Source organism: Triplophysa rosa, linkage group LG6, assembly GCF_024868665.1.
Source record: "Triplophysa rosa linkage group LG6, Trosa_1v2, whole genome shotgun sequence".
Taxonomy (NCBI): Eukaryota; Metazoa; Chordata; class Actinopteri; order Cypriniformes; family Nemacheilidae; genus Triplophysa; species Triplophysa rosa.
This window is the reverse complement of record NC_079895.1, coordinates 3,268,199-3,285,128: the sequence shown is the minus strand read 5'-3', so window position 1 is coordinate 3,285,128 and position 16,930 is coordinate 3,268,199. Positions and strand designations below refer to the sequence as shown.

The 16,930-nt window shown below is 38.4% G+C and overlaps 1 protein-coding gene across 12 annotated transcripts in view; it reads left to right on the top strand.

Annotated features, from left to right (window-relative positions):
- tns1b (tensin 1b) overlaps positions 1-16,930 on the top strand; it is a 182,928-nt gene that overhangs the window by 60,571 nt on the left and 105,427 nt on the right. For all 12 annotated transcript variants that reach the window (XM_057336913.1, XM_057336911.1, XM_057336909.1 and 9 more), the window contains exon 3: positions 11,981-12,018. In XM_057336913.1, the coding sequence (XP_057192896.1) occupies positions 11,981-12,018 (38 nt within the window). The remainder of the gene's footprint in view (positions 1-11,980; positions 12,019-16,930) is intronic.

Genomic DNA, 16,930 nt, shown 5'->3' with positions numbered 1-16,930 from the left:
AACTAAGTTCAAGTTTATATTTTTTTAGAATGTCATTTTTTGCAGTGTTTGGGCCGATGGAACCAAAAGTGCCAAAATGTGGACTCACTTCTGGGTTTCACATACAAAAACACAAAATCCCTGTGGCACTCTATTGAAACTATCCTTCATTTTTTTCAGCAGGGAGGTCAGAGGTCACTGTAGGATGTTATGGCTTAGAAATATGAAGGCAGTATTAATCTCTCAGCCCGTTTACCAGAATATTTCTGTCTCGGAATCTCGACTCAGAAACTGTAGCATTGTAAAAGGGATTTGCAGAATTAGATGTGTATGTTGATCACTTTCAGACCGTGTATAACCGTGTCGCAGACGTCCAGAATCAATACAGTCTGGAACAAGTCAAAGCCAAGGACCATTCCAGGTTGAATTCAAGATAATGCTGATTACCAGGGGAAAATTCCATGCTTTGTGTTTTCTTGGTTACAGTGGAAGTCGCTGAGCCAATGTTCTGGAGGGTTTTAAAACCTGAAACTTGTATTTTCAATAAAGCATTTACAGTAAAAAAATTAATGATTCCTTTAAAGGTCCAGTGTATGAAATTTAGCGGCATCTAGAGTTGAAGTTGCGAATTGCAACCAACTGCTCACTCCACCCCTCCCTTTCGAGGCACCAGTGTTGGGGAGTAGGTAACTACAAGTAGCGACGCTACTAACTTAACTACATTTTTCAGTAGCTTGGCGATAGCTCAACTACTTTTAAAACAGTGTAGCTTTTCCAGTAGTAAATGATTTTTTTAAGAAAGTAACGGTGTAGTGAGTCCAAAAGCTACATTCCATTCTGCCTTCAGAGCAGCGCTGTGTAAAGTCTTCTTCTTCTTACTGTATCACAAACTGAAGTGGTTCATTATCGCCATCTACTGCAGTAACTATGTATTGCGGCTTTACGCTTCAGATCGCAAAGGACATAGCCTACATGAGTGGGTAAATATTTAAAGTTCGAAACACCCATCCTATTTAGTATTAAATATGAATCTTATGTAATGAAAATAATAAATAAACAATACAATGATAATGGTATTGTATATTACATTGTTTTAAACTTCTCTATTTATTTAAAACATAAAATACTAAGCTATAGTATACTATACTACATAGTATTATACTAGCTGTAGAGTATTATGGTAATTATCACACTCTATTAACATATACTACAGTATTCTGTATCATCTAGCTATAGTAAATTCATACACTTTAGTAAATATTAAAGTATACTACAGAATTTATAAAGTAAAAAAATGGTACTGTATCTCGGAAATTTACTGTACAGTTTTCTATAATACATATTTAATGTGAGATTGTAAAAAATAAAAAAGTAGTTTCAAAGAAGCTAGCTACTTTTTTATAGTAACTTGTAGTGTAGCTAACTACTTTTTCAGATGGATAGCTAAGCTGTAGCTTAACTACTTTTATTAATGAATAGCTTGTAACTTATCTACAGTAACTACAATTTCAAAGTAGCTTCCCCAACACTGTGAAGCACTACGGTGGCTGACACAGGACAAAGATGCTGTCACGTTCACTTCTTTGCCGAATGAGATAACGTATTTACAAAACGCGCTCTGTAGAACACTTTGTCTGTTTAGGGCCACAGTAAAAAACAACAAGGCGAATTCCATGTAAGGGAACTCGCGGTGTATGTAGATAGAAATAGTTCATTCTAAGGTAATAAAAACATAACGCTTCATTATGTAAGGTCTTCATACACCTCTGAAGAAATAATTATGTGCATTATATTGCATTTCTGTCAATAGATCCTCCAAAAAATTACACACCGGACCTTTAAAGCTGTTTGTTATTTCAGATATAAATTGTTGCTTTGAAGTTGGATTACTTTCCCTTATCGTTGTTTTACTAACCAACGTTTTATTATAGTAGTTGTAGTAAAACCAAAGTAACCACAAATTGACCATGGTCTCACTATAGTAAAAATAGTTCAACCATTATATTTGTAGTACAACTATGGTAAAACACACGCTTACTACAGTTTTACTATAATAAAACAGCGGTAAATTTTTCTACGGCAATGAACAGTTGAGTTGAAAATCTGATATAAATCTGATAAAACAATTCTCTCACACTCTTATGCCAGGTATGGATTTTTATGGTCAGCAGTAAAAAAATCCATAGTTATTTAAACCATCAAGTTGATAGTGGGAATTTATAAGCCTTAAGGGATATCTATATAGGGTTATAGTTGGATGTCTGTGTTCATAACATTAGCATACATCTTGTGTTGGTGGTATTAGGCTTCTATCCAGACATTTGACCCTTCGATCGTAAAGATCATCCGGGTAATGATTTCCATTGAGCAGGAGCGATGGCTCATTGTCAGCATCCCTGGAGAATGTGTGCCATCTGAGTGATTGAGTTAAAGCACTAAAGACTATTAGTTAAGAGCTTTAAGAGGTGATTGTGTGACACTTGTGTTAAACAGCTGAAGTCTCCGGCCAACAAAAAGGATGAGCAGTGTTGCCTGTGGGCTTCGAGGTGGAGAAGACAAAAAGATTTATGCCCCTCTTTGTATCTGAATTGTCTGATGGGGCTTTAAGTGAATGGTGGAAGAGGTCAGTTCTTTGTAGGCTGTTATTTAAGGAATAGTTAGCTAAAAATGGAAATCCTGTTGTAATTTATTCACCCGCCGCATGTTGTGACAAACTCGAAAGCTGGCGCTTTTTCTGTGGACTTCTGTAGGCTTTATTTTAAAATGGCAGAGTTTTGTTTGTTTGTCACAGCTGCGAACAACGGCAAAATGCATTATATTGGACAAAAATGTTGATATATCCCTGAGTGCAAGATCAATTTAATTTGATTTTTTAATTTAATTTTAATTTAAATTTTGAAACTTGTAAAACATGGTTGGTCACTATGAACTGCTGAATAAAAAAGTGGAACATTAAAGGAAGTTTACAGAAAAATAAACACGTTGTAACTTTATAATTTTCTCACTTTTTTGCCATCCCATATAACTTCCACTCTTAAACCCCCATTTTAAAAATAGGTCCCAAAATAGGTCCTTGAAAATATTGTTTTCTCTCATGTATTGTTTTGCTTCATTAATTAATTAATTAATTAATTAATTATTAAGATTACTCATATAATGTATGTATGTGCATTCTGGATGCTCAACATTTTGGGATATTTATATATGGTGACAATTGAAAATATAAAGTGACATTTTAAAAAACTTGGTTTCTGTTTAACTGAGAGAAAGAAGCAGTAAACATCTGGGAAGGCTTAAAGGTGACTAAATTAAGAGAGAACTTTCATTTTTGAGTACTATTCTTTACTATTCTTTTAAGTGTCCAAAATTGTTCTTGCGTTTGAAATTTCATTTAAAAACTAATTTACGAACTGTTTATTTGGACTTTCAGATGCTCTTCTACACTCTTAGAAATAAAGGTGCTTCACAATACCATAGAAGAACCAGTTTTGTCTAAATGGTGGCACCATTCTGAAGAACCTTTTAAGCACCTTTATTTTTAAAAGATAGTTCCTCTGAATGTGGCTCTTGAGCTGATTTCTTTGTCTCTGTTCAAGTAAACTTTGTCTGAAGGGAACCATACCTGCACTTAAAGCTTTCCAAAGATGAGCATCTACCACAGCTGTCATAAAAATAAAACATGGCGTAGTTTTACAGCAAGAAGCTGCGTCTGATATCATTCCAAATATAGAAAATATTCAGCAGATCTGATCACAGAGAGACACTAGGTCAGGAGAACAGCCCACTGCTCTCATCTTTAAAATGAATATCCCTTGTCATTTTTATTGCACAGATGTGAGTTACAGTTTTAAAGTGTCTGTTGTGTGGTCCGTCCAGTTCATTAGAGAGGTGAATCAGAGATGACACTTCAGTGAATCTGTTTTATTGATTCATCCGCTGCAGCTGTAACCGGAAGATGTCCATTGACAAAGCGTTTAAAATGGTCCGTAATTTATAAACGCGACTAATACATCTTTCATTTCAAGTGTTTCAATGGTTATTGTGGACATACGACTGTCTCAGTTTAGTGAAATATTTCTCTTGACCTTACAAATGGTTTTGATCTGAAGGTGTATGCCTGAATGTCTGAAATTCATTTTGTGGGCAAAATATAATTGTGCAAACATATTAGGTTTTGTTTTCATTACAAAACTAACATGATGCTTTTAAATGAATGGACTCGAGGTTAAATAATGACCAAAATCAGCCAGTAAGAGTCCAGAATTGATGTGAACTTTAATATTGTTTAAAATGCATTTCAGGGTGAGACCTCAAGAAACGTCTGGATGAAATTACAAGAAAGAATTTCTGCAAATTCTAGGCAAATTTTAACGTGACTACACTGTCGATGCCAAAACATACCATAGTTTTTGAATTCATTTTAGTCATAATTTCATAATTTTTTAGTCTTAACATTTGTGTTGTTCCATAATTTTGAAGAGTTTACCATTTGAACGTGCATGTACCATAGTAATTCCATGGCATTCCTGAAGGTAGTCCTTAATAAAAGAATTGTCATCATTCCCCCCGATGATATTTGGACTTAATATTTATGCATTTCGTCCAAGATGGCTTAAAAGTAAATAGCAGAATATGTCGCTGTACAATATCGTCCTTCTCAGCAGGTGTGATTTGGCAAGAGATTGTTGTACCTCATGGGACAGTCATCCCCGTTGAGACCCCTGTCCTGCGACGTGAGCTCATTTGATTATTTTCATTCCAGCCGATCGCAGTGTTGGAGTTAAACCAGCCCATCTGACTCACGACTCGTTCCCCGTTTGCCTTTCAACGGCATCATTAAATCCGGCGTGTCCGTACTGCGCGCCAGTATAAACACCGTGGGCCCGGTGCCGAGGTGACCCAGAGATACGAAACGCTTTCGAGGGGGAACGTGTGGGTAAAAATAGTCTATTCTGTGGTTTCATTTAAATTCCATCTCTGCCTCGGGACGCTGAGATTGTTTTCCTTTTTCTGAGACGAATGTGAAATCTCTCCCGATCGCCCCCGGGGGTCCGGAATGAAATGCAGGCTGCTTTTGAAGAGCTGTGCTGGATTGCACACATGGCAAACACATGAGCGTGGACACAACGTCGAACACAGTTTAGCTCAGTTTACCCAGAGGATTAGGGAACATACGTTTTTTTTAAAGGTGAAGTGAGTGATTTATGTACCCGTAGTTGGAGGAACTGCAAAAATGTACGTTCTCTGAAATGTACTGCAACGAGGCCATGGTATGACAAAGTGACAAGAATATTGCACACCGTTTGAAACAACCGCTTCATGATTCCTTTTAGGAAATGGCAGTCAGTAGGTTGTGCAGTTATGCTCCATTCTGAACAAACCAGACGGTCGTAGGCCTACTGCCCAACTCAATCTCACATCCATTGCAGCTGAAAACCCCTCCAGCTAAAACCGGCCTTATCTAGTTGGCTGGTTTTATCTGGTCTGGTTTTCAGGCTGGTCATATCTTGTTTTAGAGGGGTTTTAAAGGGATACTCTTTAAGACCACCCAAAGACCAGCTGGGACCACCAGGTAACAGGAGCAACATAAACCAGCTAAGACCAGCCAACCAGCGTATTTAGCTGTTTTTTTCGTCAGGGCGGTTGAGCCGTGGCTGTTATGTCTGGCTGGTTTCGTTTGTTGCTGCTGCAGTCGCGGTGCCGAAATTACACAGCAGGTCCATCACGCAATGTTTACTCTCTCTCATCCATCATTCTCATTGTGATACACACACACGCACACGTTACATAACTATTCACTATAGCTCATTAGGGCTTCCAGAAGTCGCCACTCCTCTCCTTGAATTGCATTAGTGAAATGAGATAAGCAGATTGATGAACACAGCCGTTCATTTCCCCCTGTTGATAGACGGCCTTTGTGCCGAGTCTAACATCATTATTTTAATCAGCTGAACCCTTCTGTTTCTGCACACCACAACACAAACACTTAAGACATTCTGCGCATGGTGCCTATTGATATCTTTTAGACTCCCTGTTTTTGTATTTGTAATATCATCAAATCCTCATTTGGACCGGTGAGAACTTCGGCTGTGTTCAAAACTGAAGGCAGCCATTCAGTGATATTGTATGAAGAAAGCTTCTTTTTTTTAAACTAAACACCGTGACATCACAAATTCGTTAGCGAAGCATCTTAGTACAATTCAGACATTTTAAGGTTTAAGTCTTAGCCGTTAGTGTGAAGTCAAATGCCAGTTAAATATTTTAGAGAGATGCTGCCACCTTCTGGTGAAATCAAGTTTGTTTAGTCTAAATGAACATTTTCACATTTTTAACTGCTGAAAATATTGATTAGTGTCACATTGATATTTTGACATGGCATTGGAAAGGAATCAGTAAAAATTCTGTATAAGATTTCAATCATTCTGCTTATTTCCATCAGACGTTTCCGCTGATTTTGAACAGCCCCAACCCTTCAACCACACTTCCTCTCTCCTAAACGTGCGTCTAGGGGCCTGTCAGTCATCCCACAACAAATGCAAACCATAGTGCCTTCTGATTGACTGAAAAAGACAAGGCTGTTACTTTGACCCCTGTCACAGGTGTGATTTCTCTGAATGTCTATATAAGAGATATCTGTCAGGTAGTACCATGTATGTGTTTAGAAAGAAACGCACACATCCAATGGAAGTCAGCTGTTATTAAAGAAGATTGAAATGATCCTTCAAGGCAAATTATACAAGAAAGACAAACCGCATTGCAGTCAAACTCATGCAGTAATTGTTCTTGCCACTAAGAGGCAGTATACGAATATATACTTCATATTCTGTAGAAGTCCTTTAGTTATTTCATGATTTTTAAGACAAAGCCAGCCATCCACAACACACTCTGAAACCGTGTTTTCTCTTTTTTATCATAAGCGTTTTGATCTAGAAGCCGAACTGAACAGCTGTTTCAACACACTTGTGATTTATTCAGAAAGCATGTCGGTTCAATATCGCACTTGGAGGCATCAGAGGGAATTGTGGGGATTTTTCCACACAGGATATTAAAGCTTAGCGGGGGTTTGTTTCGCAGTTAACACCTGAAATCACACTTTAAAGGATAAACAGGGTGATCTGTATAAATACAATAAAGTCGCAGAGAGATAAGAATAAAGAGGTTTCATTGGTGAGTCGTGTTCTGTAATAGTTTTGTGTAAGGAATTATTTCCATAAGCTATATCTGCTGCTATCAAATCTTGTCAATTTACAGTGGAAAAGTATCTTATATCGTTTTCAAAAGAAATTGCAGGTTGTTGAAACACATCACCTGTCACTGCAGTTGCAGAATGACCCGTAATTTATGATTGTTCCTTGCCCTCTGATTATGGTTCGATTCTCAGGGCCGGCGGGTAACGACTGAGGTGCCCTTGAGCAAGACACCGGCCCCACCTTGCTGCCCACTGCTCCAGGTGTACGTGTGTTCACTGCTCACTGGATGGGTTAAATGCAGAGGTCACATTTTGGGTATGGGTCACCATCTCTGACAAATAGGTCACTTTCACTAATATTGCCAGCTGGAGTTTTGTCAGCTGGTCCCAGAATTTTGTGTATGTGGTGGTACGGTGAATCGTCCAGAATAACGACACAGGGTAAATATTTACCCCGCTGGCATATCCAGTTGTCAGTGTGCTGTGGAATTCTGTGTGGTTCATCTGGAATGGCGAACCAGGCACTATAACCAGTCTTATGCCACGCTATGAATCATTTTATATTATGGTAACCAACCACATAAACCACTGTATACTTTTAGCGGAACAAAAACCTGCAACCTTTAACTTTTGGGGTTAAAATGAACAAAAATCAGTTATTGAGCGAGTACATAAAAAGTTTAAAACGTTCTCCCTACATTAGCCTTGATTGAGCCTTGATGGTATTATTATTAGTATAAGCTTTACTATAAATCATAAACAAAAACTAAAAATTGTGGTTGTTCATTCTCTTCTTTGCTTACTCCAGCTTTAATCTTCCTAGTAGCATGGCCTTGTAAACTAACGCTACTAATTAGCATGTTGACAAAATGTTTTTATGCTCTCCTACTTGTAAGTCACTTTGGATAAAAGCGTCTGCCAAATGAATAAAATGTAAATAATTTGAGATGTCCGGTGCGATTTTGCATTAAATGTCAGTTTGATGGCACTTGACTTTACTGCAAAAAATACATTTCTTACTTCGTATTTTTGTCTCGTTTTCCAGGATATATATCTAAAAAGTCTTAATTTAGGATACTTTTACTTGTGAAGCAAAGAGACCTGAGATTTTTACTCTTGTTTTGTGAAAGGAAAGAAATATATGTTTAAACCTAAAAGGTATAATCCACGACTTAAAGGATTAATGGATTTGAATGCAGGACGTGAAGCGGAAATAAGAAAAAAATACTTTGTACACTTTAAGTCGAAGTACTTAGTAAATAAGTAATTGAAGATTTTTATTCCATTTGTATATTTTTTTCTTGTTTTAAGCATAAACCCTGTAATTTAGCTTTTTTTAAAATAGAAAACGAGACTTAAATTCCTGGGTCATTTTGCTTCTGAACATAATATAACTTTGATTTAGGAATTTTTAGATATACAGTATGTATTGCAAATCAAGACAGAAATACTAAATAAAAAAATCATTTTTTGCATTTTTTATTATTTTTTGCACATAGAGATACAGTAGGTACAAAAAGTATCCTGACGTTTTATGTTAAACCGAGATAGTGATAGAGATGTAAAAGTTACAGAGTTGCAGATTTAAATGACTATGTGGTAAAGCCTATTTAAGATAGAACTTTTAAGGAAAATTCATTGAAAAAAGTCAGGGATAAAAGTCTGCGATTAGTTCAAAATATATCTACCATAAATGGTCAAAATCTTTACCGAATGACACATTTCTGCATCACATAGTCATTAGTGTGCCGTAATGCTTAACCCTCCTATGACACAATGTCACTCAAGAGAACCATACTGTTTGAGAGAATGGCTGTGTGTGTGTTTGTGTGTTGAGTCCAGTGTACTTGTTTGTGAGGAAATCCGTGGTCCAGCTGTCTGATTGTGCTTTCGGTGTAACCCGGCACGGCCCAGCCCTCTGGGACTACATCCCGCTACAAAAGGCCAGTATGGGAAATGCCAATCCCCGTCCCACCTCCTTTTCTCTTTCTGAACATTCTCAAAGCCTTGAGTCAGATATTAAGCAGTCCCCCGCTTCTGTAATCTCACAGCCGTCACCTGTCTCTCCTGCCCCTCTTTAGCCCTGTACTGTTTACACTCCAGACGTGATTTCCTAACAAGGCAAAACCACGTGTGATTCACACAATGTGCTTTCACACCCAATATGGTAGTGCTGTTTTTCATCCTGTATCCTTCAGAAAGGCAGGGCACATGTGTACAGAAAAGTCGTAGAATTCTGATGAACACACACATTTTGTGTTGAATCGGCTCAAATTACAAATCATATGTATAAGCGTGCCGTTATGATTCTGGGTAAGGGAACTGACGTATCTGCCCAAGTGACTTTTGTTTATTTTTAACCAAAAACATTACAGCTTTAATAGTTTGCTGTGATCATCTCTATTGCAAAAGCATCCTTGAGTTGCAGTAAAATCCACATTCAATTCGACAGCCTCGAGCATCTCGAGGTTAAGTGTTCTGCTCACAATCACGGGAACCGTTTTCTCAGGTTCCATTCCAGACCCGTCAAGCCACAACACCTCACACCAGAATCAAACCCTCACCAGGTCTCCAAACTGTCTCACATCCGACACACTCCCAAACAGGAGGATCACATGCTAATGAAAATATCCCGCAAAAGCCAAAAACTATGCAGACCTGACGCCAAAGCGCAGCTTTCCCTCCAGTTTTCCATCACTCCCGAAAAACATGAGAATCTTGCCCGACCTAGAGCTTTCAGCAGAACTTTCTCAGAAAGTCGAAACCTTTATGAGTTGGAAAAGAAATGCTACAAACATTACACATGCACAAAAATATGTGACCCAAGACAGGAAAGGAGAGAGATTACATAAAATACAGTCTACTCCAGAATAAGCACATATTTTTAATCCCTGCTAGAAACTATGATTTTTAGATGTGGCTTTTTAGATGTGTACTCTTTGAAAGGAATTGGCTGAGACTGAGTTGATACGCGAGAAGAGAGTAAGTAAAAAACCTGGTCAAGTTGACTTCATAGAAAGCATTTTAAGGCATCTTATAGCTGTTCTCATTGTGGCCAGCATACATTTTCTGCATCTTTCTTTTCTCTCGAACAAGGGAATCCTTGTCGGAACAGAAGCAATGTTGATTGTACGTGTAATGTATTTAATACCATGAAGCCATTAGGGGAGTTAGCGATGACGGGGTGTGGCTTTGGAAGCATTTCATCACTTTGGTGACTGAAACACCCTCCTCGTGTATAGACCTCTGTCTTTGAGGCCCAGCCTGGCAGTGCAGACAGAGAACAGAGCAGGTCTGTGTAACACCAGAGATTTGTGGGTGTGTGTTTGCTGAAGTTTACCTGTATAGGAAAGGATATAGAACTGGGACGGATTGGAGGTTGTTTATGTTCCCTGGTCCTCGCAATTCAATTCTGGAGCATTATTTGGACAGGATTAGTTTTTGAAAAACATTTTTTTAAGGGATAGTTCACCCCCCCAAAAAAGGTTGTCGTCATTTATCCACCCTCATGCTAGCTCTTTCTTCTGTGGAACACAAAAGAAGATATTATGAGAAATGTCTCAGTGGTTTCGTGTTCATACAATGGAAGCCAGTGGGGGTCAATGTTGTTTGGTTACCAACGTTTTAAAAAAAAGTCAGGTTTGAAAAGTAAACGTTGAACGTTTTTTTGGGGTGAATTTTATCCCTTTTTCCACTGTGATTATTCCTAAAATGGTTTTTTTGATTATCTCAAACTCCAAAGACTTGTAGAATTAAAGCAATCCTCTGCTAGTTCCTTTAAACAACCTGAAGCATCGTTTTCCTAAATTGACGTGCATTTGATTTATGTGCATGTGTACAAGATGTAGATTTATTTATGTGATTTGAATGGCCAGTACTATACGTTAGATTTTGTGTGAGAAAACTATTCTTCAAAATATATTTTCTTTCAGCAAGATGCAGTATATTGGTTTATGTATTTTTTAAACAAGCTTATTTTCGGTCGGTTTTGTCCGGATCTGGCAACGCTAATGTGGAATTGCACATTCATTCAGCTATTAGATGAGTGGATGGAATTCTTCTGTTTTTAAAACATGCTTTTCTTGCTGTGGTTCCAGTCATATGTCTTGGAGGGGAAACCCGGATTTCAAATCTGAATTTAAAGAGGAATGATGTGACCATCTCATGTGAGAAACAGAGATGCTGGATTGTGTGTCTGGTGTGGAGAGTGCTGGTCAATGTTAGGTCTGTAATGCCAAATGTTATTTGACGGGTCGCAGTATAAACAGGAAGAACCCTTCACGTTAAACACACATTCATTCTGAAACAGAACCAGAGATAAAAACATTCTTGCTTTTGTGATATTATTTGTTCTAACCTTGAGTCCAGTTTTATCTCAAGTCGAAGTTACTCCATTACTCTGCTGGTCCTCCGTATTAATGCGAGTAGTGGTTATTTTTGTGATAGAAAGAAATGCTCTACATGTGACAATTGAAACACCATTCGAGAACTGGTTTGTGCAGAGATGAACACGCGGCTGTGATTGAGTTTGTTTATGTGTCTAAATTTAGCGACCAGACGTTCAGAATAAATACATGAAAACAACACGACTACATTTGGAAAATAAATTTGGAAAAGACATCACTTAATGATTCGCTTGGGTGTGTTGATCATGGCTATGTTCCAAAAACTTGTGTGCTGTAGGAGACATGTAGTTATACTGCTTTCTAAAATACACTTATTTAAAATCTAAAACCGATCTGTTTTTTTGACATGTGAAAATAAAATATGTCAGCATTTGTGTGAAACATTTTGTCCCTTGTCTTTTCGCAGTTTGCCGGATAGCCTGCCACCGGAAGTGTGAGGTTAAGGTAAGAAACAAAGCATGTCTCATTTTTAACATTCTGCTATTCGTGTTCCAGTTAACAATCTAAAGCCTGAAAGCACTTTTCTGTGAAAACAAATGACATCGAATGTGTTGTGCCAGACTTTCAGCTTTCCTGAACCAGGCTCTTTTATGTGCCCTCAAAACTATCCTGAAATGGTTGCGCCGTACAAGTTTTTGTCGATTCTACCATCACATATCCTTCTGAAGGCACACAAGTTTGATCACAGTGAAATGTTTGTCCTGACAGTGAATACAGGTCTGTTTTGTTGCGGGAAGAGATTTGGCATACTCTGGCAATCTCGGGAATCAAAAAACCATTGCATGCAATCACTGGACATGTTTGATTTGGCCAACGCTTTCCTTGTTCATCCCCTCCCCAAAAATTAAGACCTCTCTTCTTTTCCTTTGGGGCGCTTGCCATTTTGAAGGGTGATTTTAAGAAGAGGTTAATGTGTAAAAGAAGGTCATTTGTTACATTTAAGACTCTGGCTCAAAACTTTGTGAACTACCTTGCCGTTTACTGCCTGACAGTCACTCTGAATAAAGTTTTAATGAATTTTTAGATGATAGGGAGGCTCAGAGATGACGTATTTTTGTAGGCAAAACCCGGAAGCGAGTTAGCATTTTAGGACTTCCGGTTCCATCACTCCAAAGTTAATGGTTTTTTTTACTGGGTTTTTGGTAAATCGCCCGAAATAAGGTCTGTGGTAAACAAAACTTCTAAATATTTTCACGTTTTATTCTATGACATAAAACACACCAATTATAACCCGCTTGTGACTTTCATTGTATCTTAAAATCGGCGGTTGCTAACAAGTTGCTAAAAGCGACTACTTCCTTTGGCGGGGACGTCAGACGTCATCGCGCATATAAAGCATATAATGCAACTTGGGCACAAATATCTTAAAACGCAGATACGGATTCATTCACGGAGTAATTGCTTACCAGGGAACACATTTTTAATAAAGTTTGAAAGAGTTGTCGGAGGCTTGGGGGTGGTGACGTTGATATGGAGCGACCTTAAGTGTAGTCTGCTTATAGCATCGTGTTAGCTTTTTACTTCTGCCGGTTGTATTTCGGCTTCAAAAGTGACAAATGTTGTGTTAGTTTGTAAAGATGATCTTGATAGACAAAACGTGTAAACATCATAAACCTTTGTTAATCGCGGAGCTTATATTTTTGCGATCTTCCAAAAGTCTATGGGAAAAATACATAGGGCTTTCGGTCGAGGGAACCAGCGCGGCGCTTACTTCCAGGTAAGCCTACAAAAATACGTCATCTTTGAGGTACTGGATTTGCAATCAAACTTTTTTTTCAGTCATTTTGCATCATATTTTTTCATATTGCAATGCATTATGGGATTGCCTTCTCCAAAAGTGAACAAGTTACATTACCCTAAAATGCTCCCTACTTAGGCAGTGCAATAGGATTTGGAACAGAGCCGTCATCTCTGCTGTATGTGGCTCCTATTATTGTGTATTTTGGTGGTGTGTGTATCCGTGCGTGTGTATGTATACAGCTAATCCTGCCTACTGCTGTGCTCCTCATCGCACCCACAGGAAATTCCAGAGGTGTGAAAGGGTGCGTGTGTGTGTTTTGAGTCCTGTTGAGTGTGTTTGTGGATCAGTGCACACTATACAGTAGCTTTCAGACCCTTCAGCATTCCGCTGTGTAGTTTGTACCATCAGCTATAGAGGAATGCATGACACATTAAGATGTGTTTTCTTTAAGCATTGTTGGATAGATTATGTCTAATTTAAGAGGAGAGCTATGACAAGTTTCTTTGATTTGTCTGCAATTAAGACTAAAATAACTCCCCAATCTGTTTGGAGATGTGTAATAACTTCCCCTGCAAGTCAGTGAGGAATTTCCGCCTCAAGATTCAGGAATGGATGCAATTCGTCCTCCCACCATTAGCTCAAATATAAAAATGACATTTGATAGTTTAAAAATGACAAGTAGTCTTAGGAGTTTCCCGTTTTAGATGTTTATTAACTCTTTTGTGGTGTACGGGACCTGTGTTTACTAAAAAATCTGTTGTTTTTTCAACCTCAGACATCCATTTCTACAAAAAACAAATAGCACCAAATTTAAGAAATATATTTAACAGAGGCAATGACAAATAATAAAAAATGTAATGTTTAAATGTCAAGATTTTTATTTATCTGGACGATTTTAAGTAGAGAAGATTGAAGATTTTTTTTATTTTTTATTTTTTAAATTAAGATTTATTTTTGGCGTTTTTTCCTTTATTTTGTATTTAGATAGTACACTGGAAGAGAGGACAGGAAGCAAGGTAGGAGAGATAAGGGGTGCGGAATCGGGAAAGGCCCACGAGCTGGGATTCGAACACGGGTCGACCCTAACCCATGTCGGAGCACTTGCCAATGAGGCTATCGACTCCGACATGAACACTTTTTTAATTACAAATATCTTGCTTACAGCTTTTTGGCTGTGTATTATAATGTGATACAAAATGATGCTTTATTAAATGTTATAAAGACAAACTTTTTGAACTCAGTTTGGTGAATGTGCACCCATGAATTTGGTCGAATCAATTCATATTCGACCAAAAGGGATTTGCAGGAGGATGTTTTTCACGCCAGCATGCTATGCCATAAATCACCTTTTCCATATTTAGATAAGACTTGCACATGGCCCCTGAGTAACCTCTGCCACTAAAAGCAAATGCTCAGACCGTTTGCTATGGCCACACTGGACGGTTTACTGGCTCTGGTCCCTGTCTGATGGAAGGCTGGAAGAAACCACGTAAACACAAATATGACAGACTGAAGTGCCCTGAGCCCAAATTAGAAACAGTTATCACAATTTGTTTAACAGTTTTTTGTGTCTTGGATAATGGTTGGCAGAAAAGTTCCCTGTAAAATATGTCCACGTGCACATGTGCATGTCCGACCTTCGCTCTTGGGCAAAAGAGATTTCAACCTCTGTATTCTCATGCCAGGCTTAGATTATATATGTGTCCTGACATCACTGGTAAACCTGGCTCAGACTTGAGAACATTGTGCAGGTCAGACATCACCAAACAGAACAAATGACATCTGTTGTTGGATATGCTCTTTTCGTGGTCTGGTACCATGGTATGAACAATAACGTGGTATGAAAGTGTTCATTTGTTACTGCTGTTTGGCAAAGGTGTGGATGTTTGTGACATGAAGTGTGTATATGAAGTTCAGGGACATTGCAAGAGTTAGTAATTCCCATTTCTGTTGACAGTTTAAGCGGGTTTCTCAAGAGGTCAGAAATGACTGCGTACTGCTGCGGGCTCACAGCGGGTTCACAGCACATGAGCTTGGAGACTGGACGTCATTTGAATTCCAAAAGCTAGAAAATGAAGTGACAGTCTCTGGGTGATTGTAAATATAGGCAAGTGAAGTTAAGTGCTGGAGTAAAATATTCATTAGACTCGAAGGGAAGCCGCGAGCTGCGGAGAGCTGATGTGACGCCAGCGCGTGCAGAGCGCCGAGGAGAACCAGCACGTTGAAGTCAGAGGCCAATTACTGTAAACGCCAGAGGAAATGAGTGCAAATTAAAAGGTGTGAGAAAACATGCAGCTGAAGACGACCTCGGTTACAACTTCATTGTATAGCCTGACATGTTTCTTAAAGGGGCGGCGTGTCAGTTCTACGCTGATGCATGACCAAACTTAATTGCAAAGATATGTTTTTAAAACCATATCCACAACTTTTATGTTTAAAAATCACCAATATCATAGTTTGAAAAAATGAGTACAATAAAAAATCTGTGTACTAAGCCTACCAATATGTAATCTTAAAGAGTACCTATTACGAGATCATGATAATTACATATAATGCGGTGTGTAATGTTGCCGTGTGTGAATGTAAGCAGTCTGCCAAGTTGTAAAGCTGAAGGTGAATGAATAGCAAAGTTATTGGCTTGGAAAAAAGGGAATCGCAAACGAGTCGTGCCCTATTCCGATTCGAGAAGCGCCGCGGATTTACGTCACTACATATAGTCCCCTCCACATTTTGCTAGGACTGCCCGCGAAAACTTCACTGTTCTCCCCCAAACACTGTAGCTTGTGAGCCTCGTGAGCGGTAGACCAATCATAGCAGACTAGACCATCTGACCAATCAGATCAGTGTAGGCTGGCGGAAAGGAGGGGTTTAGACGGATGAGAGTCAGTCAAGAGGTAAGGTAATAATAACTGCCTAACATAACAAAATAATAGTATTTTTACACCTTGTTTGTTCGTAAACTTGTTGTTAGACACTACATAAACCAAAATAGGACCTTGAAAATCAAGAAATATTTACTCTTTAAAGGTGCAATGTGTAATATTTTAGAGGACGTATTGTCAGAAATGCAATATAATATACATAACTGTTTTCAGTTATGTTTTTATTACCTTAGAATTAGTTATTTCCATCTACATACACCATGGGTCCTTCTTGCATGGAATTCGTCATGTCGTTTCTACAGTAGCCCTAAACGGACAAACTGCTCTACAGAGCGTGTTTCATAAATATGTTATCTCCTTCGGCAAAGAAGCGAAAACATGTTCGTCTTGTGTCAGCCACCGTAGTGCTTCGAAAGGGAGGTATGAGGGGTGGAGTGAACCGTTGGTTGCAATTCGTAACTTCACCACTAGATGCCGCTAAATTTCACAAACTGGACCTTTAAAGGTTAAGTTCATCCCAAAATAAAATTTGTGTGATTTTTTTTTTAAACATCTTCCGGCACCTTTGGAGCACAAATAAAGATAATTAGGTGACATCCGAGAGATTTCCAGGCCTCCTCATAGACATCATGGTTATAGTTATAGTCAAGGTCCAGAAAAGACATCGTTAAATTGGTCCATCCGCTCATAGTGGCTCAATTTAATTTTTTTTTAAGCGACGAGAATATTTTAT